Genomic DNA, 25,253 nt, shown 5'->3' with positions numbered 1-25,253 from the left:
CTATTAAATTGCTAGGGCAAAGAAACTTTCTAACTGTGGTCTCTTTTATAACAATTGTACAAAGATGCAAAACAAGCCATAATCACTTCAGTTGAGTGTACCAGCTGGTAACTCTTTGAGTTGGATGAGTGAAACATTAAGAAAACTGTGGACTTTGAAGAAACTTGGGATCGTACAGATTTGAGGAAAGTTTAACCTGCAAGAAACTCTCAGACATGCAGAATTTCTGCTCTTTGTTCCAGGCCTCAAAAGAACAGTCTGTTAGCCAGGTTAAGAGCTGACTAATCCTTGGATGGGCAAGTTTTCAGCTCTCTGCCTCCCAGGCAGAAGATTAAATGCTGTTTAATTTTACACTTTAAAAGGCTTTGGGTGGATATAGACAAAGCTGTAATAGTCATCTTGAAGGTTCAGCTCTTATAAAGCTGTTTAAAATCAGTCCATCCATTACAACAGACTGTTAACAAGCTTCACGGGGATTAAAAATAAAAAGACAAAAGTGCTTATTTAAAAAGCCATGTTTGTTTCTCATCCAATAAAAAAAATCAAGTCTCTAAACTTGCTCTACCTCCTCACCACAGCCACTTTCATTCACAATTTCATATGCTGAAATTAAAGGGAATGATTCAGTAATTTTTTTTTTAACTACAAGTCAGTGTGTCTAGGACAAAAATGAGACTGAAGCCACTGGAATGCAAATGATATGAATGTTATGTGAAAAATACTGTACTACCAGAATGACTAGACAAACCCTGAGCTAGCACAGGCTTAGGAAGTCCAAAGGGATCAGTCTTAGTCTTATCTGCAAGAATCCAGACTTATGAGCTTTTGTATGATGTTGAAAGAAGCCTACAAATTCACCCAAAGTTGAAGAGGAATCATTGTAAGAGGACCTAAATGGATAGAGTGAAGGGCTCAGCTGTTCAGTAAGTACTAAAATAAAAGTCACACAGAAAGTAGTTATTTTAAAACTGCTTTTCAATCAGACTGGTATACATTGTGTCAATGAATTGCACGCTCAAATAATAAGTTTCATTTTAGTATCTCCCTTAATTTCTGCTTTTTCTGGTCTCAAGAGAATCTTTTCTGTGGGGTGGGGAGAACCTTGGCTTTTTTGTGGCTTTTTAGGCTTATTACAGTAGTTTAAGGATTTTAAAGATAGGCTGGTCTTTACTATACGTGTAAATAGCAGAAAATTGCAATACTGCTCAGCTTTACATAACTATAATTCATGGCAAAACATCTCTTCAAACAGTGTGTTAGTACCTGAAATTTTGCTGTTTCTCTTTTTTACTTTGCAAATGAAATTTCAAGTCCTTGCAGTTACGACAAAAAGCCTAAAAATGTGATTTCTTCTAAATAACCTAGAAAACAAAAGACTTAAAGAAGCAAGTTGTAAGAATACTTCATTTTGGCAATGCGATAGGACTTTGCAACATCTAAAGCCAGGTGTATTTACTGTGTTGCAAAATTATTAGCAACAACAAAGCAGTACCCAGCCATACACAAACAATTGCACAAAATGAAGCCAAATGTGGGGAACTTAAACAGCGTTGGTTTAAACAACCAACCAAGTCCAAAAGGACTTCTTAAAAAGTGAGCCAAATTCTGCTTTTCTTTGCTAGTAGAAACATACAGGAGCTCTTCAGTATCGTTGCTCGTAATGCACCCTAGTACAAGGGAGGACAAGAAGGACAAGTAGGAAACTAGTGTACATATGTCTCGGGTCTAAGGAAGAACTGCCTTATTCCCTAGTCATGCTCTTCCTTCCTGTTTATCAATTTTCTGTGTACATGTAAAGATGGTCCCTTTAATTGCTACCAATAATAAAATGGTAACTTCTCCTCACTGCAAGTACCAGTATTTGTGCATTCAGCTTAAAATAAAATCTTTACAGTACTCTGTATATTGCACACTTGTGACAAATTTGAATCTAATAACTGGTATTCATTGTTACTATTTTTCCCCTACTTGAAATATATGGATTAAGGAAATTAACTGTAACTGAATTTGATAAGCTGTTGTCTTCTGTGCTGTGCATGTATTCCTTTTAAAAGGCCAGTAGTACAGCCTGACACAAATATGAATGAGACACCATAATATTGAGCATGCTGTGTGTTTTAGGGTTTTTTTAGCCGTTTCCTCCTCCCAACTTCTAAAAAATACTTAGAAATAAAATCAGAAAATACACTTCATTTCTCCCTCTGCTCTTCACTAACTCTTCACTATCTTCACCGTGATTTCCTACCAAATCCTTGAATAACTAACAATATGAGACGATGAGCTGTTCTTAGGCCAGATGCTCCCAAGCTACACAGCCTATCAGTCTGAGTCCAATGTTATCCATCCACTTTATTACTCTTAAGCTTGTTGATCTCTGCTAACGCAGCTGGTTCTTTCTTGTTTAGTACTGTTGAAGTAGTAGGAATTTCAGCAGCAGCTTTGTCCTGTTCACTTGTTTTACTGGACACAGATGATGACTGAGAAGGTGTCATGAGAAACAGTGGAGTTCGCTTCAGCTTTACTGCACGGCTGTGTATGGGTTTTCTAGGCGCTGAGGTGTTGAAAGTCATTTGACATGATGCTTCATCATCAGCACTCTGCTTTCCATGGGGCACCTGGGAATTGCTGGGCTCTGGCTTGCATGCTGTGGACACAGAAGCTGCTTTGTGCAGTATCAAACTTTCACTATTTGGTCGTTTAAGAGTTACTGCAGGATGTGAAGTGTTGCAAGCAGCTACCTTTAATGAAGCTGAATTCTTGACTTTGATATGTGTACTTGTTGAAGGACCTGAGAATCTAATTGGCTTGGGGCCCACTTTGCATGGTATGTAGTCTTCCACTTCAGAGAAATCAAGTAAGCGTCTGTAAAACAAAGGATCTTAATTGAAGAAACAAAGTATGTATTTGAGTTATTTTTTTTATAGTTACAAAATCAGCAATGCACAAATCTACTGTTCTATTAATTTTTGCTGGTTATCACATATTGTTCTCAACTGTTGACCGCAGCAGTCAGGCTTGCCTTTGCATCAATAATACAGCAATCTCTTCTACCTCTGTAAGTCATGTTACATGCTAAAATTGGTAAGAAATGGTGCACAAACTGCTGTGTGAAAATGAGGAAGAAGGCAGGAGGAGTTACAGAAAGAAAATATTGAAGTACTACAGTTTTCACCGAATAGAAAATTGAGTAAAAGTTAATCAGATATGTTTTGAGTTATCTACCGAAGTGTCAAGACCCAATTGCACAGAAACAAAATATTTATAGTTCTACATTATGTAATTTGAGAAAAAGAAGAATATCCCTTTCTCCTTTCCCCTTCCCTTTCTAAATAATTAAAGATAACCCATTCTGCCTAAATAAATAAATAAATAAATAAAATCTGTGTAAGAAAGCCTGTGGAATCTCATGGCAACTCTAACTGTCTAAAGTAGAGAGTAATTTTTAAGTAACTCAGAGAACCATTAAAGAACAGAGTAAGGGACACTACTAAAGCACTAACATTCTTCAGGATGCTTGCATTTTGGATTTCAAAAGATTAAATGCCACAGGAATCCATACCAAGAGAGAAAAAATGTAAAAGTGTAATATTTCTTATCATTACTCTTAGAAAAGTGGTATATGGTGACACTTCAAGCAGAAAGCCTGCAAATAACCAAGTGCTCATAATGAAGCTAGGAAGGTTTTCCTCAGAGCTCTAAGGTAAGAATGTATTCTTGAAATCTGTACATCCTAGACCAAAAGAACCATTAGAACAAAAAGGAAAATTTAAGCATTCAAAGACTTGGTGTTTTAACAGCTGCAGTGTAGTACAGATAAAATGTAATCAGTAACTAGATTAATTTACAATAATATTTCAAGATGGTATATGCTCTCACAAGGATTACTGCAGGTAATTAATACAGCTCTTTGGGTACAGAAAAAATAGAGAAGACAAAGCAGAGAAATGGGAGATAAAAAGGCAAAGGTTGCAGTGGAGCATTCAGGAATATATGTGTTTGGCAGTCAGTCCAGTGGTCATGCTTCTTCCTTAATGAGCTATGAAAAGCAAAGAATACAGTATCCCAAAATGATGGGGAGATGGGGATTTTCAGTTGGATCACTGTGCTGTTATGGCTCTGTGGCTGCTGCTGAAATGACAGCACGGCCAGAGAGATGGTAAGCAGGATCCTCCTCCTTAGATAGCAGGAAGATGCTGTTGAGTGGCTCAGATAACTGTAGATGCATCTGTGAATGCTGCTTTTAGGTAACGTATTGCAACCAGTGTTGTCAGAAGTATGACCACAGAACTGGAAAGAAAATATTTTAGTGTAAAAGTAGAGCATTTTAGAAACATGAAAATCACCTAATCTTTTAAAATTTTCAATTAGCTAGTCCATTTAGCTAATGCTGTTCTCTACTTTTTGAAATGACTCATTTCCACCCTCACATGATGCTTTAAAGGCTGTAGAATAGAATTTCAGCAGCCTAGAAAAGGTAATTTCCTTATAGCAAGGTCAGTTCTGCTTATGAGCTCTCAGTGAATATATTACATGAAAATGTTAAGAGGAACAACTAAGAAAACTATTCAAAGAACCTGAAACTACATGCACACACACACACACAGTCTTTGTGCTGTTTTCCATTTCATGCTAAGCCACCTATGCAGGTCGCCATACCTTTTATGAACTGGAGGCATATGATGCAAACTGCCTTTCAGAGAACGCTCTTCAAGAGTCCAGCATTCGATGAGCTCCTGCGGCACTCTCCAGTAGCTGACACCTGCATTTCAAAGAGACATTGTATCACTGATTGTATCACTGAGCTGAGGGAACACAGTATTGTGTGTACCTCCCCCAGATTAAATGAATGCATGCATTTTATTGTGTAGAATTTCAGCTTTGAAACTACGCTGACAAGTAACCTGTGCTTACAGCCAGCATGCCTTTAGGGCTTCCACCAGAGTGCTCAGGGTCTCCCTCACCTCTTGCATGCAATGGCTCTCACTACATCTATTCATGTATGTTAGCTCACATCTGCTCATTAGAACATCAACCAAGACTTTTTGTGTTTTCCCTTCGAATAACCACTCCAATGGAGTTTGTATGTGTCACACACTGAATTAGTGGAAACACCCATGGATTTTATTATTGTATAATTGGCAATTTTTTTTTCTGTAGAAAAATACTAAAATAGAAGCAAAGAATTAATACTGTACCTCTTCCTTCCCAGGTGCCAAAAGCATCCATCATCTTTTTCAGTTCAGCTTCAGAGTAATAGCTCCAGATGTATTGGACATTATTTCCAGCTTCTCTAGAAACATTGTTTGTAAGGTAACAGTTACATGGTAAATCTACCTAGGATCCCAAAAATTTAACACTGATGAAACAGTGTTACAGCTATTATTCTTCTACCAAATTCCAACTATGAAAGGACCTAGAAGTAAATGTTTTGTAAAGTGGGTAAAAAAAAAAACATTACTTAGATTTCATTGTCATTTCTATCAGAGATCCAAATTGTCACTCCCTACTGTCTGCACACCTGTGAATGCCTGTTGCTGGAAAAGGTATTCAGGAAAGAACAGATGTCCATGAAAAACATAATTACAGAACTAATGGTGTAAAATTTATTCTTCTAACTATAAATCATATTTTCAAAGGGAAAACACAGTAGGAGGACAAATACCTGAATTACTATGTATCCAAAACATCTCAGAGTAGATACTCATTTTCCCAGCCTAAATTTAGGAGAATATGTATCTTAATTATAAACATGATGCAATATCAAAAGTTCTAAATAATTTTTCAGAAGGTATACAGTGAATTACACTTCTGATTCTGTACTGTGGGACCAAGGGAAAGACAAACAGCTTCCAGGCACTTGGAAGTACTACAGGTCTACTAATATCTTAAAATTTCTACTGTAAAATGCATTCATATTTGTTGAAATGTACACATCCTTTAAAGAATTTAACAATTTCATCTTCAGAAAGGCTGCGTTAAATATTTTTAACTGCTGTCATAGCAAACTACAAAATAGAACCCCTTAAATCACTGCCAGCTTTGTGAATATCTGGGGGGACATTTTCAGGATTCAGTGATGATTCTTGGTGTAAATATCACTGATAACACTTGATGTAATTATCATCCTAAATTATAATATAGTTTTAAATGGTTGAGACATTTAAAAAATAGCAACTGAGATCTTAGAGCAACTGCATGCCAGTGACCTTCTGTAGATCTCTTGAATTCTTTTCCATTGTGCTCAGTCTTTATTTTGTTAAATCTGAATATTATATTAGCTGGGTGTTTTCAAAGCAGGAAATAATCTCATTCCTGCCAGTGATTTATAGTGTAATAATGCTATATTAGCCAAATAAAATAATACTTAGGTATTATTATGATATGTAAGTCTTCATAGTCTTTCCATAGTGCTTTCATGAGTTTGAAAGTCAGCTTACCTTTTGTAGATGCTTTTACTGTGAATTTTTGTTCCTAGCTCCTTTTTAATTGCATCAGCCCCATCAGCCCTTGTGGCATACACACCAATAATTTTACTCTCACAGCTTGCCCCAGAAGTGCCAAGATAGTGCAGGACCCAAACTGTAGGCTTGGTGCAGATTAAATTATAAGAATCACAGAAATCCAACAAAGCCTGGAAAAAAAAAATATAAAACAAAAAAGCAAAAATATTAATACTAATTAAGTTCAGTGTTATAAGCTTTCATTCTGAAATTTTCTTAACTGTACTGGTGACCTCTTTTAAGTATATCAAGGATGTAGTTTATCTAGACTATTGTGAGCACTATATCTTATCGGATGATAGCAGAGAATGTCCTCCAAGTAGGAGAAATGCACAGACAGGCAACAGGAATACTTGAAGATGGCCCCATTTAAAAAAAAAACTCAAAAGTCTGGAACTGCTTTATGCTTTTCAAAAGAAGATGAATAAGGGAGAAACTAAAGAACTACAGAGAACTATACAATATCTTTCCTACTACACAAGTTTTCAAAGCAGACTTGCATATAAGAGTCAACTTTAAACTGCTTCTGTAATGTAGTGGTGGAAAAGTTGAGTACTTGAGGGCTATGACTGTGTTATCAGTTCTAGAATTTCTTATCCTAAATCTCAGAATTATATGAAGAGGTATAAAAATAAAAATAAAAAAAAAAAATAATTTAAAAAAAAGTGCTAACTGGTACACGCATAGTTTTAGTATCTGCTGCTAAGAAATGGTGTGATACATCTTTAGAAGAGTGCATCTGTTAAAATATAAGAAATATACTGACCTTCTTAAGCTCTACATTTGACCTTAAAGAATATGTCTCCATTTCATTGGCCAAATGGTCAGACAGACTGTATGGATAAGGGATGCCAAAATAATCTGCTTCCTCCTGCAATGCAATTTGAATCTGTTTATCCTCAGGAATCCGAACTTCTCCATGAAGATAATCCAAAAGATATTTAAACAAGCTTCCATCTCGATCAATCAGACAGGCTCCTGAAAACATATACATGATGAACTTAAGATGCTGCTTCTAAGATTTCTCGCATTATACCAAATCATCAAGTAAAGCTTTTGTATGAAACTTACTCTCTTTACTTATGTAGAAGTAACTAAGTATATTTTCTCTGTTATTTTAAAACTGCTACTTTGTTTCCATGGAATAATAGGTATTTGAAGATAAAATTCATAGTGAAGAATTTTTTGCTTCTTTGGAATGTCGGTGATATCACTGATGTGCACAGGACCTTGCCAGTATAAATCTCAGCTAAGTGCTTAATATGCTAAAATCTTATTCTAGGAGCATTTCTAGAATTTTTATTTATTTATTTGTTGCTATTGGAGAGCTTTTTTTTTCAATTTTGGATCTAGGTGTAAAAAGCAGCACCAGCTTTTGTATGTATCCAGCCTCAACTAATCTGGATCTTGCTTAAGTTTTACAATTCTGTTTGTTTCTTTCTCTCTTTTGATGCTGGGCTCAATGACCACACAAAATAGCCACTCAAGCTGTACACTGCTGTATATAATATGCTGTTCACTGCAGCTGAAGGATGATAGTAAAACCCTGCTTGTAAAAAGTTTCAAGCATTTCAGATATTTTAAACTGCCAGAAGTGGGCAACAAGAAGTCACTACTGTCCATCCAGCATAGTTTTAGAACTGGGCATACTTTGGCAGTCACTTCCAACTCACAAACGGGTGAAATCTGACTCATGAAAAGTTTTATTCAAGTTTTCATATCAAACCATGCTGGTCAAAAATGCAATCTTTAATGGGTACTGAGGCATTCTGAAACAAAGATAAAACCTCAATCTCCCTACATAATGAGCAGATGGAGTCGGATGCCTTGGGAGAATATAGGAAGGCATAAATAGGACCCAAGTTAACACTCATACTGTAGTAGTGTATTCGACAATTTTGATTGCAGCAAAGCAGGGCTAAGTGCTGTACAAACATGTATGTTTGCAAACAGAAACGTCCCGTGGAATTCTGATGAAGTACTCATAAGTCATGCACGCATAATTCATGTATTCAAGAAGCTCAGCAAGTTGGAAGAAAAGAGACGCAATAAAGTGGATACATAAAAGCATGTATTTACCACAGAGCTCCCTAGGCGGAATGTTTTAGGTGCAGCTTTAACATATTTACCAGACTCATCCATTTTTAGAGGAAAACGTCCACTAAACATAGAAGCTAGCATGGAGTCCTTAAAGCGGCACAGGGACTGGCGCCTGGCGGTGTACAGACATCCTCGCACGTTTAGCCGTAGGATGCCCTGCTCCTCTGCAGCCTTGTCCTCTTCCATCGCATTTGCAAATGAGATGTTAATTACGAGCTATTCCACACTGTAACAGATACAAAGAAGTGTCAGTCTAATGCTAAGGCCGAAATATTGCACAGAGATCCAAGCATTAGCTCAGCTAACACGCCTGTTGCATAGTGCTGTAATCAGAATCACAAAATTCGAAGTGATGCTTACACCTTCACTATAAACAACGATGACATGTATTTTGCCGGAAAACACGCAGTTACTCTTTTGAGGCATACGGGGGGGCAGATTTGTGGTTAGTACGTGTGAAAGACGCGCTAGAAGGACAGCAACAAAACGCATTATAGGAACTCTCGGAGAGCCGCCCCGCGCAGGCCCGAGCGCTCCCTCCTGCGCCGGAGCCGCTCCGCGGGAGAGGCACAGCCCACCCAGCCCTCCGCAGCCGCGGGCGCGCACACGCCGGGACGGCGCCTTCCAGCCGCGCGCGGGGCGGCCGCCATCGCGCGTTACCTGCGCCGCCGCCTCCCCGCGGCCGGAGCGGGCCGGGCGCCTCCGGGCCTCCTCGGCTCCGCAAAATGGCGGCAGGAAGGGCCGGGCCGGGGGCGTGCGAGCGGAGTCACCGCGGCATCTCCCGACCGGGGGCACCGCCGGCAGCCCCGACCCGAGCCCGCGGGCAGCAGGCGGCCCGCCGGGCGCGGCTTCGGTGCCTTCGGCCTCCGACGGGAGGCGTGCATGCGTAAACTCGGCTGCTCTGTAAGGCAGAAACCTTTTTTCTTTTTCTTTCCTTTTTTTTTAATCTTAGAGCACGTTGTTAATGCTTTAATATATTTCAAACATCCTGGACAAGTGCAGACTGCTAGGTGCTTCCCGTGCACTCTCATGCGCAACAGCTTAGAGAGAGTGCCCTGCTCAAAGTGGTTCATGGCTTCGGTGCAGTTGCTTGCTGACCAAAATGCTGCATGAACAGACACACAGTGTCAGGTTCTCATGATAAGAGCCTGATATTTGTAAATACCAAATTAATAATTGTACAAAATGTAGTAGTGCCAAACTGCTGGTTTCCGCAAACTTTCTGGAAAGTACTCGAGCTGCCTGTATGTGTAGAAAAGAGATAAAACCTAGAACATTAACGATTCTTCTAATTGGGACCCGAAGCCCATTAAGAATGCAGTTAGCTTCCCGCTGCACATGCAGGAACACACCCATATCATTTTTAAGCTTTGAGAGCTGTTATAACAGGTCTGTCTTTCCCTCTCATCCCTACTCAGTATAAAGGCTGATAATGGGATCTCAAGTGATTGCAAACCAGACTCCTTCTCTATTTAGTGCATGCGGAGTGTAAAGCCTCCCAGCCTTTTAGGCTCTTCCCCTCCTTTAAGCAGCTGGTAGCTAACTGAGGATTGTTCACGTGTGAAAAGTTCCTCAGCTGAATGCAAAGGAAAGTAGCACCCAGGTGCTAACACAACACTTATTTTGCTTATTATCAGCAGTTGTGACATAAACGTTAGCTGGAGGCAGATTGGGGATTGCTCCTTCAGGAGATGGGACTGCTGTAAAAGCGAAGGAAATGAAATCTCATGACTGGAGCTGGGTGAAAATACTGCCTGCTTGAGAGCAGAGGGAGGTGAGTCACAGCAACTTGCCTGACTTTCTGTTGTTACAGTTGCATGATGTTATTCTGTTATTTTCTCAGAATTTACAGTGGCTACAGTTACTCAAAGATGCTTTGTGAGGGGAAACATACCACAGGTATGTAAGGTGAGCTGGGTCAAGTCTGTGTTTTAAAAGGATTGTGTAGAAGCATGAGGTTATGCAGCTTCAGGACCACGCTGAGAAACTGTGCCAAATCTCATTCGGAAATGAGGGGGAAAAAATGCATGGTTTATTATTGTTATTATAGTTTCACCTTTCCGTGTCTCTGTAAACTTTCAAATAAATTAAAACAGTAACTTTCCCCCCCTTTTCTCCTTTTCCCCCAAAGCTGTTTACTATGTATGTATTAATGCTTAGGCCAACTGCAGCAATCAGTGTGTCTGCCTGAACTGAGGGCAGAACTAGGCTCAAGTGGGGGAAGAGAATGCATGTGAGGGAATATTAAAGCATGTGGGCTGTGCCTTTGGGATCAGAGCAGACTTTGGAGGAAAGCATCTTGCTGGGCTCAAGTACTTTCTTCCATCTGCCAAACCTAACTGTCTGAAATGGATGAGATGAGCCTTGCTCCAGTTGTAACACGGGAGCCTCCTATACATGCAAGGAGTGTGCACACTCAGTGTCATCTTTCGTTTGCAAATTTGTTGATATCGCTTTGATAACTGCCTTGATACTTGGGTTGTTGCCTCTTCTATTGCAACTCCTTTTAAAGGGACTATTTCACAAAAAAAAAAAAAAAAAAAAAAAAAAAAAACAAACAACCAAACCCTATACATAAAGGCCTCTCTTGTATGAAACGCTACTCTGTAATGTAAAGGCTGGCATTTCAAGATCTAATGTAATTCTTTGCTTCAAAACAAAAAGCTGTGATGGGCAGGAACCACTCCGGCAGCGTCATTTGTGCTGCAAATGTGCTCCATTCGCGCACAGTCAGATCGCGGAGGCTGTCTGCTTTCCTGAACTGACTGCCTCAGCCCGCGGGCGCGAGGGCGGGCGCGAGGGTTACCCGCCGACGGCCGTTGGGCTCGTGCAGCCGTTGGCCGCCCCTGAGGTGAGGCGGGAGCGCTGCCCCCCGGCGACGAGGACGAGAGCGGCTGAGGGCAGGGCGGCGCGGCGGGACGCGCCTCCTCGGAGCCGCTTGCGGAGCATCGTTCGCTGCTCCAACGGACTTTGCAGCCTGGTCTTTCTTGCTGTGTGCTTCGGTACTTAACACCTGTAACGCGCTTTATTTAAAAAACTTACTTTTAAAACTTGGCCTGACGAAGCTGATTCGATTGCACTGTCAAGTGATGTGAACTTTTGCTTTATTCATCTCTCCCCTGCCCCCTTCACTTTTAAGGGTAAATCTGAAGAGGTAACTTGATGGAATGTATGAAGGTAAAATCTCTCATCCTTGTAGTCTTCATATTTGTTAGTAAAATATCATAATGTGACCTAAATCTTGGATAATCTCCTCATAAAGAGATAATGCGGCCTAAGCTCAAAATTTGTGAATGAAATCATGTGTCATTTGCAGATCCCTCTTGCCAGTGTGCATTCCACCTGACAAGGTTCTTTTTGATGATGGATAAACAAGCAACTGCTAAATTATCCACTGCTTTTTCTTTGGGTGCTGTCAGAGGACACAGGAAGAGGGACAGAGCGTTACAAACTGCAAAACTGAACGCTTCTTTGGCATCTAAAATCAAATCTAAATTAATAAGTAAGTCCCGTGAAGCCTTTTACTCTTAGAATGTTGCTTAGAACTTAGAATGTTGCTTAGAACTTAGAATGTTGCTTAGAACTTAGAATGTTGCTTAGAACTTAGAATGTTGCTTAGAACTTAGAATGTTGCTTAGAACTTAGAATGTTGCTTAGAACTTAGAATGTTGCTTAGAACTTAGAATGTTGCTTAGAACTTAGAATGTTGCTTAGAACTTAGAATGTTGCTTAGAACTTAGAATGTTGCTTAGAACTTAGAATGTTGCTTAGAACTTAGAATGTTGCTTAGAACTTAGAATGTTGCTTAGAACTTAGAATGTTGCTTAGAACTTAGAATGTTGCTTAGAACTTAGAATGTTGCTTAGAACTTAGAATGTTGCTTAGAACTTAGAATGTTGCTTAGAACTTAGAATGTTGCTTAGAACTTAGAATGTTGCTTAGAACTTAGAATGTTGCTTAGAACTTAGAATGTTGCTTAGAACTTAGAATGTTGCTTAGAATGTATGACTTCAAAGTGAAGAACAGTTGTATCTAGTGTGATTTGCTGAATGGCTGCTGTTAAAAAATGTGGTGTATTCAGTACATTCGGAGAGACTGAAAGCTAAAACACATGGTTCTAATTTGATTATTAATCTAATTGTCTACATAGTTCCGGTGCTTTCTCTTTGGTGTGCTAGTGTTTTTAAAAAACATTCTCAAATACATCTCTAACATCCATGCTTGAGCATCTAAAACCTGAGGTACCAAAATGAGTTAAATCAGTAGCAGTTTATGACATAGTTGTCATAGCATTACATGTTCAATTCCCACTTGCAAAGTGGCATTCATAACAAATTCTTCATTGAGACACTTAGAGAATCAAAGAATCCTGCGGATGTTAACAGGCTGATTTAAGCATTTGTCAGAACATACTTCGCTTTCGCAGTCAACCAGGGTTATGTTAAAACACTTTTTTTTTAATGCTAGATGTTTAAGTCCACAGCAATTTCAAATCTTCTGCAAAAGATAGGGAAAGTGTAAATATATCAAAACACTATTTCAGAGATCTCTGGTTCAAGCAGCACAGCTAACTGAATCTTGATTTCTGCTTCTCTTTCTGTAAATGATGCAGCAAGACTTTTAATGTGATTTATGCCAAGAGTATTAATTTCAGTGAAAAATGAATCAGTAGTATTGATGAGTAATATCCATGTCCCTTAGGGATCCCCATGTTGCAAAATAATGCAAACAATTCACAAAGCCAAATAGTAATTTAAGAGCATAATGTTTGGATTCACAAGGTGCCGCTGTTGTTGCATGTTTCCCTAAGCAAAGAAATGAAGCCCTCCTGACTTCTGGATGACAGGTCACAGAAGTAATAGCTTAGGACAATGAATAAATACAGCAATAGCACTTCATGCTGATCTTGCTCCTTCTGGTTTTGCAAAAGAGCATGGCCAGGCTCATCTGAGTTAAAGCTAGCTCTGTGTGCACTATGAATATGAGGCAAAATGTTTATCTCAGTAATTCTCCGTCACTGAGGAAAAAGGGGAATAGTAGTTAAAAGGTTTGGTAGCAGATGTGAGTAGGCAAGTTTTCATTACAACAGTTGACAATATATTTCTAAACTTCTTTCATTTGCTGAAATGTACATTCTTGCACAAAATGTTTAAACTTGGGAAACGTATTTTATTTTTTCTTTGTTAAAAGGCAGGAACCATTGTTATGCCTACAAAACCATACACTTTAAAATGATATATTTAAAACTCTTAAAATATCTTTGTTTAAAAAAAATAATAAAATCCAGATGAGCAGCATCTTTGCATGAGACTCAAAGCTAATAGAAGACTTCAGAATGGCAGCCAACAAGGAACAGTTTTATGTCAGGCTACTGTTCTGCCAAAAAAATATAGATGAAAAGTATTATTATGTAGTGAGACTACATATAGAGAGGGCCTGGAATTGGAGCCGTTGAAAATAAAATGCTATGATTTTGTCTCCTATAGATAATTCATCAATGTTGAAAGTATCTTTAAAACAAAATAATAAAGCATTAGCTCTGGCTTTGAGCGTGGAGAAAGAAAGTTCTCGGAAGCTGAAGAATGAGAGGATTTTTCTTCAGAAAGAAGTAGAGAAGCTGCAGCTTCATAATATCCTGCTTCGTCGAAAACTAAGCTGTTTGGTATATTGCCAATAATGTTTAAGCCTAGATCAGATAAACCAAGCTTTCGTCTTTAATTGAAACATAATGTTGCCTTTCAAAATGGTGATTTCAAACACTTGCATCTCAGATTTTTGGAGCTGTCATCTCATAGCAAATCATTGTTTTTTTGATTTTTCCTTTCTTAGGAATTTTTACACTAACCAGTTTATTCAAGAGTGTATCTGTATAACCATGGTTATTTCAGTGTGTGTTAAAAGGTATTGAAAATTTAGTTTGTCCTCAGCTGGATGAAAAATTACAACAAATGCTCACCTTTATATCATGTCTTTCTTAGAAAAAAATAAATTTAAAAGATTCTTTTATATTTTTTTCTTCCTTTGCATGCAGAATAAAACTCTTAGAGAAATAGGAGCATTTTTGAGTGATAACCTGTTAAATGCAATAGAAATAAGCAGTCTTTCTGAGGTAAGACTTTTTCTAACTATTGCCATATCAAAATCTATGTAATAGCTCCAGGATAATATTTTCAAAATATCTAAATGACTAAAATGTTGAAATCATATACGCATTTAAAAACATCTACCCCTATTGTTTAAAGTGGAGGAGAGTCCCTAGTCCAGTGAAGTCAGTGGCATTTCACTGCTACAGGCAGTAAAGATGGAGGATTTAATCTTGTTTACAAAAAGTCTGACAGTTTTGTATCAGATGAAATGCAGTTACATGACTTTAACAAAATACTTCTTCCCCACTGTTCTTCTTTTGAAAGAATCTTCAGAGTTCTTTTCCTCTGTCAGACAGTCCACGTAGCTGTACTGATGACCAGGTGAAGAGTATGTGTCAGTCAGCAAGGTAAGTTGTATTAAATCTGGAAGCTGGTAAGTATGTGTAGATTTTTTTTTCTTACAATTAATCTTTTTATGATCTAGATATTTTTGAAGTAACTAGAAACAATTTCCTACCTAATTCAGAAACTATCTGCAACTTTTAATGATCAGGATGATAGTGAGAGTAAACATGTGTTTGAATAACTTGCTTCTTTCTACGCGAGATCTCACCAGCACAAAGCAGATGTAGTGTCATAAATACCACTGCCCCTAAGACAGAAGCAGAAGTAAAGTGCATTTCATACCAGAAATTTTGTCTTCTTATATATTACTGAAGAAATGTTTTAAACAGTTGAATATTATGGTATAAAACATAAAATCTTCACAGTAAACTTTTCTCTTTTCAGATCTGTAGAATTGCCGGTGAAGCTTCCTTTACTTGCAACATCTGCTGGAAAACAGCAAGGTAGCCCTTCTGTGTGTGCCATAGCAAATTATTTTAGAAGTACTGCTATTTTGTCAAAGGAAACATGTTCAGATCAAGTCCAGTTTGCATCATCGTTGCTTTCTGGTAAAAGTAATCAAAAGTTAAATGAAATAGATCTGATGGAAGCAACCATTGACAAAATTTTATTTTTTAGGATGCAAGGTGTATTTTCTGTAGAGAAAATACCTGTTTTTCAGAGCTAGATGAGGGTTGGTATGAAATAGTTCATTATTTGATGTGTAATACAGAAGATATGGTGAGATTGCTAAACTGTAATACGCTTCTCAGAAGCGGTGACCACCCATAAGCACACGTCTCAACGATAACATGTAGACTGTTGTTCATTCAAATAACACATAAAAGTGTAAGAAAATTAACGTGAACAGAATGGCATTGTGGTAGTTAAATAGCTGCAGAGGTCATAGAAAACAAATAGGTTTTTATTTCACAGAATCATAGAATTCTTAGAGTTGGAAGGCACTGAAGGCCATCTAGTCCAATTCCTCTGCAGTGAACAGGGACATGCCCAGGGCCTGATCCAGACTCACCTTGAAAGTCTCCAGAGATGAAGCATGAACCACATCACTAGGCAACCTGTTCCAGTGCCTCACCACCCTCACAGTAAAAGAATGTTGTTTTCCAAGCTTCCCATGCAACTTTCAGTAAGGCGTCTTATTCTGACAAGCTGCTAAAGTTTTTTTGTTTTTTTGTTTTTCCTTCCAGAAAATCAGTTTTGCACAGAACTAAGCAGTAATAGCACGTTCCTAACTCATGTCAATAATGTACAACCTCTAAGACAGTCTGAGGATTTCACAAGACAAGATGATAGTTCATTGCCATTCTGTGGAAATGTGACTGAAAGAAAGAAATGTGCAACACGTTATGGGTCAAAAACACAACTTACTGTAAAGGATTCTGGTAGAAAATGTAGCTCAAATCTTCCTCCTCATGGTAGCAGCAGCAGTGAGGTGAATGTGAAGGAAAGTCCAAGTGATTTGCTTCGCATTATTCCTTCACAACTTGATTTTAGCAGTGAATGTAAGCAGATGCTTCCTATTGATGGGATAAAACCTGAAGAAACTGTTTATGATGCTGATATGGAGTTGACTGCCAGCGATGAAGGTGAACTGCTCACAGTTGCATCAAAAGACAAATTACATAAAAATAATAATGCCAGTTCTGGTAAAGTACTGGCAAATTTCAGAAAAGTAAAATATTCTAAAAGTGAGAAAGAGAAAATTAAAAACAAGACTGAAGTCAATTCAAATTTTTATGCAGAAGAAAACCATGTTAGGGCTGACAGTAACATTTCAAATATGACTGACCCACAAACTCAGCTATTCCAAAGTCAGACAGAACAGCTACCTACACAGAATTCTACAGTGAAACAGAATTTACTGAATACCAATAACTGTAATCAAAACCAGAATTGTCTAAGTAAGGATAAAGATACTAGAAGAACATACCTAGTTAGCTTAGTGCTTCAAGAACAAGAATCGAATAAAGAAAATTCCTCAGAAACATTGGAAGATGTGGAAAACAAAATAATAAAAGCATCATCAAGCTTATCTAGTAGTGAGATTCCACCTCAAGTTTGCTGTGCTGAAAGCTTGGCGTTCCAGGATAACAGCTCTACTGTACCACCTTTACAGCAGGACTTTCCACATGAAAACAAGAACAGTGTCAGACTGCTGAGAAATGGGAAGACCTTTCAAAACCCTTCAAAAATGAGTACAGCTAAGCACTGTAAAGTTGATAATGGGAAGTATGAAGAATATGGTTCAAAAGAGTCTCAAACAGACAGGTGCAAATGTGACAGCAAGAGAAAACAATACCAGAAGAATATTATGAAGAGCAAATGCAACAAAGAAGGTGGTTACAGACAAAGAGAAACTGAAAATGACAGTGTTAATAATATTATTCAAAAAGTAGATCAAAAGAGTGGTAATTTTTCACCAGGCAGATTAAAACACACGTTGGCAAAGGCTGCACGTAAAGCATATGTAGTACCAACTAAAGATCTTACTACGTTCTCGCTTTGCAAAAGGGAAGAATTAGAAAATAAGAATGCATTGTGCACACAGGCTGTTCATGGAAATAAAATACCTGAAACCCAGCAATCTCAAGGAGCTTTAGTTGCTCAGAATGGTATGGCAATGAATATACCACAAGCTAAAGCCTCCACAGGAAATGTTGACAGCAACGCTGATAAGTTAAAGAAAGCAGATTCCTCATCAGCAGCATGTGAAGAATCTAACATTAGTAATTCTTGTGACAATCAAGTGAAAGAAAAAGGGAGCCTTAGTTCTGGTATCATGGAGAGCAGACAAAAAAAGAATTATTTCAGGCATACTGATCAGGGACAGCTGACTTTTTTGGATGACCAGGAAGTCTCTCATGAGATGGATTCCTTTATGAACAAGTTAAAGCCCACAGTGCAAAAATTAGAAATTTTAGAATCCTTACCTGTTGATTGTTCTAAGAATATAACAGTCAGTACAGGTAGCTTTTTCCAGAAAGATTTTTCTGAAATGAAGCCCACAGCTCTTGATAATCTTAATGCTTCTACAAACTCTATACTGAAAAATTCAGAAATTTCAGGAAAAAACGGTCGAGATAAAGCATCGGTTTCTGGAAAAGCAAAGCAAAAATCAGATCATATTTCTAAAGAGATTTCTGAAAAAACTTTGACACGTTGTCATGGTAAGTGTATGAGAATGGGGGAAAAAAGCATTTTTAATTAATTTTTGTATGGAGTAATGATAAAAATATGTTCTCTCAAAACTATTCCACTGGTTCCTTGCTTACAGTGAATGAAATAGACGTGAAAAGGTAAGGCTCAAAATCACTAAAATGATTCATGTATCAGTCTCGCAATTGTGATAACTAATATACCTGCTACTGTGTAACGTGTTCCAAAAAGACATTTTGTCACGCAGGTTAAGCAGTCCCTGTTCTTGAGGAGCAGTTATAATTGGAACCTGTGTTCATTTTGCACAAGAACGTTGTACGATTCAGTAAAGTGGGGTTAAAAAGATAAAGTAACTTTAAGTTTTATACAAGAGAAATGTCAGTGTACACTTCCCTCCGTAGATGGGGAACAGAAACAAGGATGGTTTTCATACAGTAGGCTTACAAATTCTATATTCAGTGTCACAATGTAATAGTATCAAAATAGGTGCAAAGGCAAGCCATCATTCATCTGGCAAATATGAGTTTCCTCTATGTGATCAAAAGCAAGTATTTTCTGCCTCAGGCAATTTAATGTGGGTAAAGACTTCATTCTCCAAATGTGAAAATATGAGGGTTTCTGTTTTGTTGAAAAACTGCTTCCCATATGTTCTCATCTGGATGCAGTAAATCCAAGACTTGACCTGTATCAGCAGGGAATGTATGCTCCTGGAAGTAAGGCTGTGTTTATTTTATCTTGGATTGGTACCTCTATTAAATCTCTGTGCTTTCTGGAGAGCCTGTGATCCACCTTAGATTTTTTTTGAAATTTGGGGTAATGTAATAATTTCACTATTTCTCCCAACTTAGCAAAATCTTTCTCTCCAAACTAAGTATTGAGGTTTAGTTTGGCATTCTGCATTTGATCTTAAAAAATTTTGCAATATTGATAGTGCTGCTTCTGAGGCTGGTTGCATCTTAGTAGGGTATTGAACTTTCACATTTGCAGTGGCTGAAAATACAAGACATCTCAAATAGCCCTGTAGTATAAGTTTTGAAGATAAGGAGGTTCACTTAATCATCTTGCTGTGCTTTGTGTGTGCATGCTCATAGAGCAGGTGCAAAGTGGAAAGATGTTATTAGTTGTAGACAACTCTTGCACAGTTTGATCCCTCCACATTACACACGTGTGCCCTCCCTCCTGCATCTAAGGCCATGATCTGCCTGCAGTTTTGGGGGTTTTTTTACTGTAACATTATACCTGCTAGCTGCAGGTTAGGGCACCTCTGGGATTTGATTGTGTCTCAAGAGCGTGGTAGACCTCAAACAGCTCCAGACTAGGTTAGGTTGAAAGCTGTTGTAATATCCTTCCCTTTGATCACATTCCATTATTTGTAGAGCACCTTAAGCACAGGAATAGCATCCAAAGTGCCTGAATTATAAGAAATACAAGGGCTGCTCTGAAAGTAGTATTTTATTATTTCAGCACACGACATCAGAGGCAGATGCTGGCTGTATGTTCTGACAGAATGCCATCTGCCATAGCCATGCATATGAAGCGAAGGTGTGTCACTGAATTCCTCCATGGGAAAAAATGGTACCCACTGATGTTCATTAACACTTGCTGAATGTTTATAGAGACCAAACAGTGGACGTGAGCACAGTGAGGTGATAGGTGGTGCGTTTCAGAAGTGGTGATGGTGAACATGAAGACAAGCCACATTCCAAATGGCCATGCACAGCGGTCACACCATAAAATGAAGGCTGTCTCTATCAACTCATCTGTGCAAATCATCTGATAGTGATGACTATGATTAAAAATAGGGTTTTGTCACTGAGAATTTGCTGTATCGAATACTGTTATCGTGCTCTTTGTATCAGTTGTAGTTTCCATGGAAATAAATAGGAAGCATTACTTTTGGAGTGATGTATATACTAATGACGGATAATTGTGAATTGAAATTTTACTTAACAGTTCAGAGAATATTTAAAATGAATCATAAAATATTTTTTTCACAGGGAAAACAGCTTTGCAAGATGTGACAAATACTAGTGAGTTTTCTCACACTTCCTTACCTAAATCCTCCCAGATTTTAGAAGAAAACTCAGCAGAACCAGTGAGACGAGGAAGAGCTGCTATTTGCTACAAAGAACCCCCTCTAAACCGGTAGGTATCAGGTGGAGAGGGGTGGTTTTGTTTATAGTACACAACTTAATAAAGATTTGCTATTAAAACCCCCAAATTCCTAAGAAATTAACTATTTATTTTGCAAACTGGAGTGGAATGATACCTCATTGTTCATGTTTCCTCTTAGTGTGGCAGGATTTCCAGGTGCCAGAGTCAGACATATGTAGCCTACAGTTAAACTTTTTATGCCAGTATAATAATGATGAGTTCTTAATATTTATCATGACATAAACCCTTTTGGAGGTGTATAATTGTAAACATTATACTTAAATGTTATACTTTTGCCATAAAAATGCCCTTGTAATATTGCCAAGTGACAAGATAATTTCTGTAATGATATTACAGAATTCTGTAATCTTCCTTTAGCTAGATATATCTAACATAATAAATCATTTGAGTTTAAGATATTTTAATTTAATAATTAGTTATCTAGCTCAGTGTTCTTGCTCAATTCACTAGCACAAGATTTCCAAGATCTTTTAAAGATATGGCAGAGATTGCCATAGCTATTAAAAATTAAAAGAGATTTCAAACATCTATTAATAAAATCAGCACATTTGTACAAATGGTGTACCTGTAGACCTAAATCTCAATGGACCGTTAAGTTGAAAATAACTCCTGAACATATTCAGACAGCTTTAGCCACCACTTTTTGGTTGTTGTTGTTTTTTTCAATCCTAATCTAAGGAAAAAATATCTTCTATTATATGTGTATTGATAGACTGCATACTCAGGAGCTAAAGACTATTGAGATTTTCCCACTATAGTCTGGAGAATTAAAGGGTCATAGGTACTTATTTTACAAGTCAGGTGCAGAAGGGAGTATGTTGGTGAAAATGAGGGGAGAAGAAAATAAAACCACAAACTGAAAATTTCACAGAGTATTTCCGTACACCCACAAAATATTTTTGTTTCCCTTGGTAAGCAAACAAATGATTAACTGAGGCACTGAGGTTAAAGACAGATAGAAGCTAAAAGCAAAGTAAGAACTGTCTATAATTTTATCACCATTTGTTTGTTTTTCAGATGTATTTATGAAATTGTGTTTGTAAAATTACAAAAAAAAAAAAAAAAAAAAAAAAGAAAAAGGGGGGGGCTATAGTTGCATATTTGCTTTACTGATTTTAATTGGATGCTAAATTGATGCTGTGATATTATGGCCATTGACACATTCTCCTCTGGATGATTAGGTTCTGTATTTCTGGAGAGAGACAATAAAGCAAAAATAGGAAAAAAAAATTGGAATTCACTTGAATTTCAATTACATGACTATGATTTTTAGCATTATTTTCAAAAAGAATGTTATCTATGCTTTGCTAATTCAATCATATTTGTTTTCCATAAAATTAAGTTCTTTAGTGTATCTAACTTTCAGCGGGATTATTTAGCACTTGCAATTGTTATTATGATTATATAGACATATGGTGACACTCACATGATATTTTCTATTTCTTTTGTTCACAGAAAATTAAGACGTGGGGATCAGTTTACAGATACACAGTTTCTGCACTCCCCAGTCTATAAAGTAAAAAAGAAAAGAAGCTTTAAAAGTAAATCAAAATTTATTTGAAGAAGACAAGAGAATTGCCTTTATGAACAGCACTTCTGAAATGGTACTTTTTTTTTTTCTTCCAAAAAACTATGGTTTAGTAGTATAGGATGCTTATTGTTCTTCAATAGATAAACAGAAAACAAAGACTGCAAAATGGAATTTCTCAGAAAAGACCCACAACACAAAGGACATAGAACTCTTCACCAAAGAAAGCAAATTCAGGTTAGAATCCAGTCTCGTGTTCTGAATTTTTGCTCAGTAGTTTATAATCTTTTCAAAGTATTTGCAGCACTTATTAATTTGTAAGAAAAGTGTAAGTTTTAATGAGAATTAAAAACAATCACGTTTGGGAATTACTGTGATTTCTTTGTATATACTATGAGCAGAGTAATTTATCAGTGCTAGCTGGAGCAGATATAAGCATCCTAAATATAGGTGCAGAGAGCCTTGGGTGTGGTTGTTTTTTCTTTGGTTTGTTTTGGTTGTTTTTTTGTTTGTTTGTTTGTTGTTGCTATTAGTTGTTGCTTTTATCTGACAGAGTCACACTGAGATCTGAATGAGGAGATCTCATTTTTAGGAATTGTTGAAAGAAACCCAGTATCATGCATATGGCTCATAGGCAATGCTCGTAGCAATGCTTTGAGTTTCCAGTTGAGACTGTGCTACTGTGACAAATACTACAACCATGCCATAGCACTCAGCTATCAGTTTTTAGACCATTTCCCCTCTGGACCCTCATCAGTCACTTCTGCATTCTGTTGTGCCTTGTCATGAGACAAACAACTTTTGGGTGATATCTAAGTTCTAAATGCTGCCCCCATAACCTCTATGGATTATTTTGGATAGGGTTCAGATTCGTTTTGGAACCAAGATCATTTTATCTCATTTTTAATGAGACACAAATAAAGTGATTCTTAGCACAGTATTAATCAGACAAATTAATGGAAGAAAAATCCATGAGGAATTACTGGAAATGCTGTTTTTAAGGTTATTCACTCTTGAAACCCTTCACAGACTGAGCAGTTCTACAGTAAGCTAGACCTTTGATCTCATCTGGTAACTCTTGTATTTATAAAGTTTAAAAAACAAACAAAAATCAGTACTCTTTGTACTTCATTGTAGCTTTTCTAGCATTGTAACCTGGGTAAGTGAGAAAATTCTGGTTTCTGTATATTTGAAAGACAAAGTGTTTGAGAATAGTCAGCATGGATTTACGAAGGGAAGATCATACCTGATTGAGCTGATAACCTTCTGCAATGTGACCATTAGCGTGGTGAGGGAGGGGACAGCAGTGAATGTTTTTTACCTCTACTTCAGTAAGGCTCTTGGCAGGATTCTCAACAGTCCTTTTCTTTCTGAAGTGCACTTTGCATGTTGCTACACTGGTAAATCATTATGAAGAGGTGAGGTAATGGATGGAAACATAGATTCTATCTTGATCCAATACTATTAAAGAAAGAACTACATACACTGCTATACGCTTCTTCACATATCAACATCGCTAGCTGCATCATTAGAAATCCAAAAGAAGCATCTGTTACAACTTGTATTCCCCATACTGGCACTGCAGCAGCGAAACACAGTAATTTCATTTGTTTGTCCTAAATGGTTATTTCTCTCTATTGCCTATGGTTTGAAAACTAAAAACAGAAGTCCAGGTTTCTTTTCTTGGGGGGGGGGGGGGGGGGGGGGGGGGGGGGGGGAAAGGATCTTTTGGAGATAGTCTTAGTTATTTTTTCAGTGGCATTCCTGCTGTTCAACACTGCCTCTGTTACTACCAGTTAGGCTGCTGTTGTGTTTCAGGCAGTTTTAAATCAAGCTGTAAAACCTGGGCTTTATGCCTTGCCTTCTTCAACTTGCATTAAGTATAGGTATCTTTCAGAGTATGAAAGGATAAAGAAAGTGACCTGAGAGAGGGAAGAAGTTACTTTATGAACTTCTGAAATCACATCACTGTTATTACAGCACTTGTTTCATTGTTATCCATCCTTACTTTTGTTGCTCAAGTTGATGCTACACACAGAGATAACATTTACTCTTAATATCTAAGGTCTACTTATTTTGTTTATTCTATAAAATGGCTACTTGAAGCACTGCGTAAGAAATGATGGATTACCTGCTTAGTGCTGAATCTTCACTTTCACTGTAAAAACAGCTCAGAATATTGCAGATAAAATTGCATCTGCTAAAATTGCATCTGCAGCTGTCACAGGGATTAAGATCTTTCTCTTTTTTTTTTTTTTTTTTTTTTTTTTGAGGATAAGGTACTTCGGGCTTCTTTTTGTGGAATCAAAGTTTTTTTTTTTTCCTTGCGTTTATGCAATTACTTTTAAATATATATTTAATATTTTCATTGATCACTGAAAGATTTTGTTTGTTTTAAAGAAAATTACTTCAATATACTTGCACAGCTATGGGTTATAGAATCACTGTTTAAGTGGTCCTTATAAATGCTTAGAATGTCTTGAAGCTAATGAAGAATATTTTGTGAGCAGAAATTTATGCAAAATTTCCACAGGGCCTACGATCGCTAATTTGCTGGGTTTAACCACAATTCAGAATTACTTTGGAGACTAAACTGTTACATGGGTGGCTCCAAAATTAATGCCTCCAGTTTAATTCTTTCAGAACTCTAACAAAAAGCACAACAATATTATTTAATAGAGAAAATTCTCAGCTACAAAACATTATTTTCCAGCAAGAGGCTGCATGCTGTGCTTGTGAAAGCTTGCGACAGCAGAGGTGACCCACTGTTGCCACTGCTGAAACGCATCACCCTTGCCTTGCTGTGCTCAGTTCCACTGCTTGGTCTCCGTAAACTTTCAGCAAGCATCAATGAATGTCAATGGGTGCCATTTTCTCCACATAGAGGAATCCAGTGACACACCTTTGCTTCATCCACACTTCCATGTGAGACACCATTTTGTCAGACTGCCCCTCTGCTGCCTCTGTCACACACAACAATGTGAGATGGGATACTGGTGGAGAGGTTCAGCCTCTACTGCCATACCGCTAACATCCACCTCTGACACTGTGAGCCATCATATGAAAATAGGAGGCATTATTTTTCAGAGCAGACCTCATAGAAAGTACTAGCAGTTCACTCAGTTCATTTTGCTCTATGGGAACACATGCCCTTTATGAAAGTGGGAGGTTTGTTTTAATATTTTAAGCTACCTTAACAGAATGAAGTAAAAAAAAAAATTTATATGGTCAGCTCACATATTAAGAAAAAAAGTGTCTTGCAACTTTCAGGGTCGCATAAGCAACATTAATTATGTAAAGCTA

General features: G+C 37.6%; 2 protein-coding genes across 10 annotated transcripts; one reads left to right on the top strand and one right to left on the bottom strand.

Moving 5' to 3' along the window:
• Positions 1-2,134: 2,134 nt before the first annotated feature.
• Positions 2,135-9,366, bottom strand: KCTD18 (potassium channel tetramerization domain containing 18). 4 transcript variants are annotated; one of them, XM_048952994.1, is made up of 7 exons: positions 9,261-9,366; positions 8,580-8,826; positions 7,267-7,371; positions 6,438-6,631; positions 5,196-5,290; positions 4,657-4,759; positions 2,135-2,862 (listed from the first exon to the last, which is right to left on the bottom strand). In XM_048952994.1, the coding sequence occupies exons 2-7, from the start codon at positions 8,784-8,786 to the stop codon at positions 2,337-2,339; spliced, it is 1,230 nt and encodes a 409-aa protein (XP_048808951.1). In that variant the 5' UTR covers positions 8,787-8,826; positions 9,261-9,366; the 3' UTR covers positions 2,135-2,336. The 4 variants fall into 4 exon arrangements, with proteins under 4 accessions (XP_048808951.1, XP_048808949.1, XP_048808950.1 ...); XM_048952992.1 differs by having other exon boundaries at positions 7,267-7,478; positions 8,630-8,826; XM_048952993.1 differs by lacking the exon at positions 9,261-9,366 and adding an exon at positions 8,961-9,135 and having other exon boundaries at positions 7,267-7,478; positions 8,630-8,826.
• Positions 9,367-9,397: 31 nt separating this feature from the next.
• On the top strand, positions 9,398-23,639 carry SGO2 (shugoshin 2). 6 transcript variants are annotated; one of them, XM_048952975.1, is made up of 10 exons: positions 9,398-9,503; positions 10,241-10,374; positions 11,917-12,102; positions 14,087-14,262; positions 14,632-14,709; positions 15,011-15,093; positions 15,476-15,534; positions 16,279-18,258; positions 20,245-20,392; positions 21,878-23,639. In XM_048952975.1, the coding sequence occupies exons 3-10, from the start codon at positions 11,961-11,963 to the stop codon at positions 21,981-21,983; spliced, it is 2,772 nt and encodes a 923-aa protein (XP_048808932.1). In that variant the 5' UTR covers positions 9,398-9,503; positions 10,241-10,374; positions 11,917-11,960; the 3' UTR covers positions 21,984-23,639. The 6 variants fall into 6 exon arrangements, with proteins under 6 accessions (XP_048808932.1, XP_048808933.1, XP_048808934.1 ...); XM_048952976.1 differs by having other exon boundaries at positions 10,238-10,374; XM_048952977.1 differs by lacking the exon at positions 9,398-9,503 and having other exon boundaries at positions 9,542-10,374; positions 12,020-12,102.
• The last annotated feature ends 1,614 nt before the right edge of the window (positions 23,640-25,253 follow it).

Source organism: Lagopus muta, chromosome 8, assembly GCF_023343835.1.
Source record: "Lagopus muta isolate bLagMut1 chromosome 8, bLagMut1 primary, whole genome shotgun sequence".
NCBI classification, from domain to species: domain Eukaryota; kingdom Metazoa; phylum Chordata; class Aves; order Galliformes; family Phasianidae; genus Lagopus; species Lagopus muta.
The sequence above is the reverse complement of the archived record's forward strand: the minus strand, read 5'-3'. Positions and strand labels throughout refer to the sequence as shown.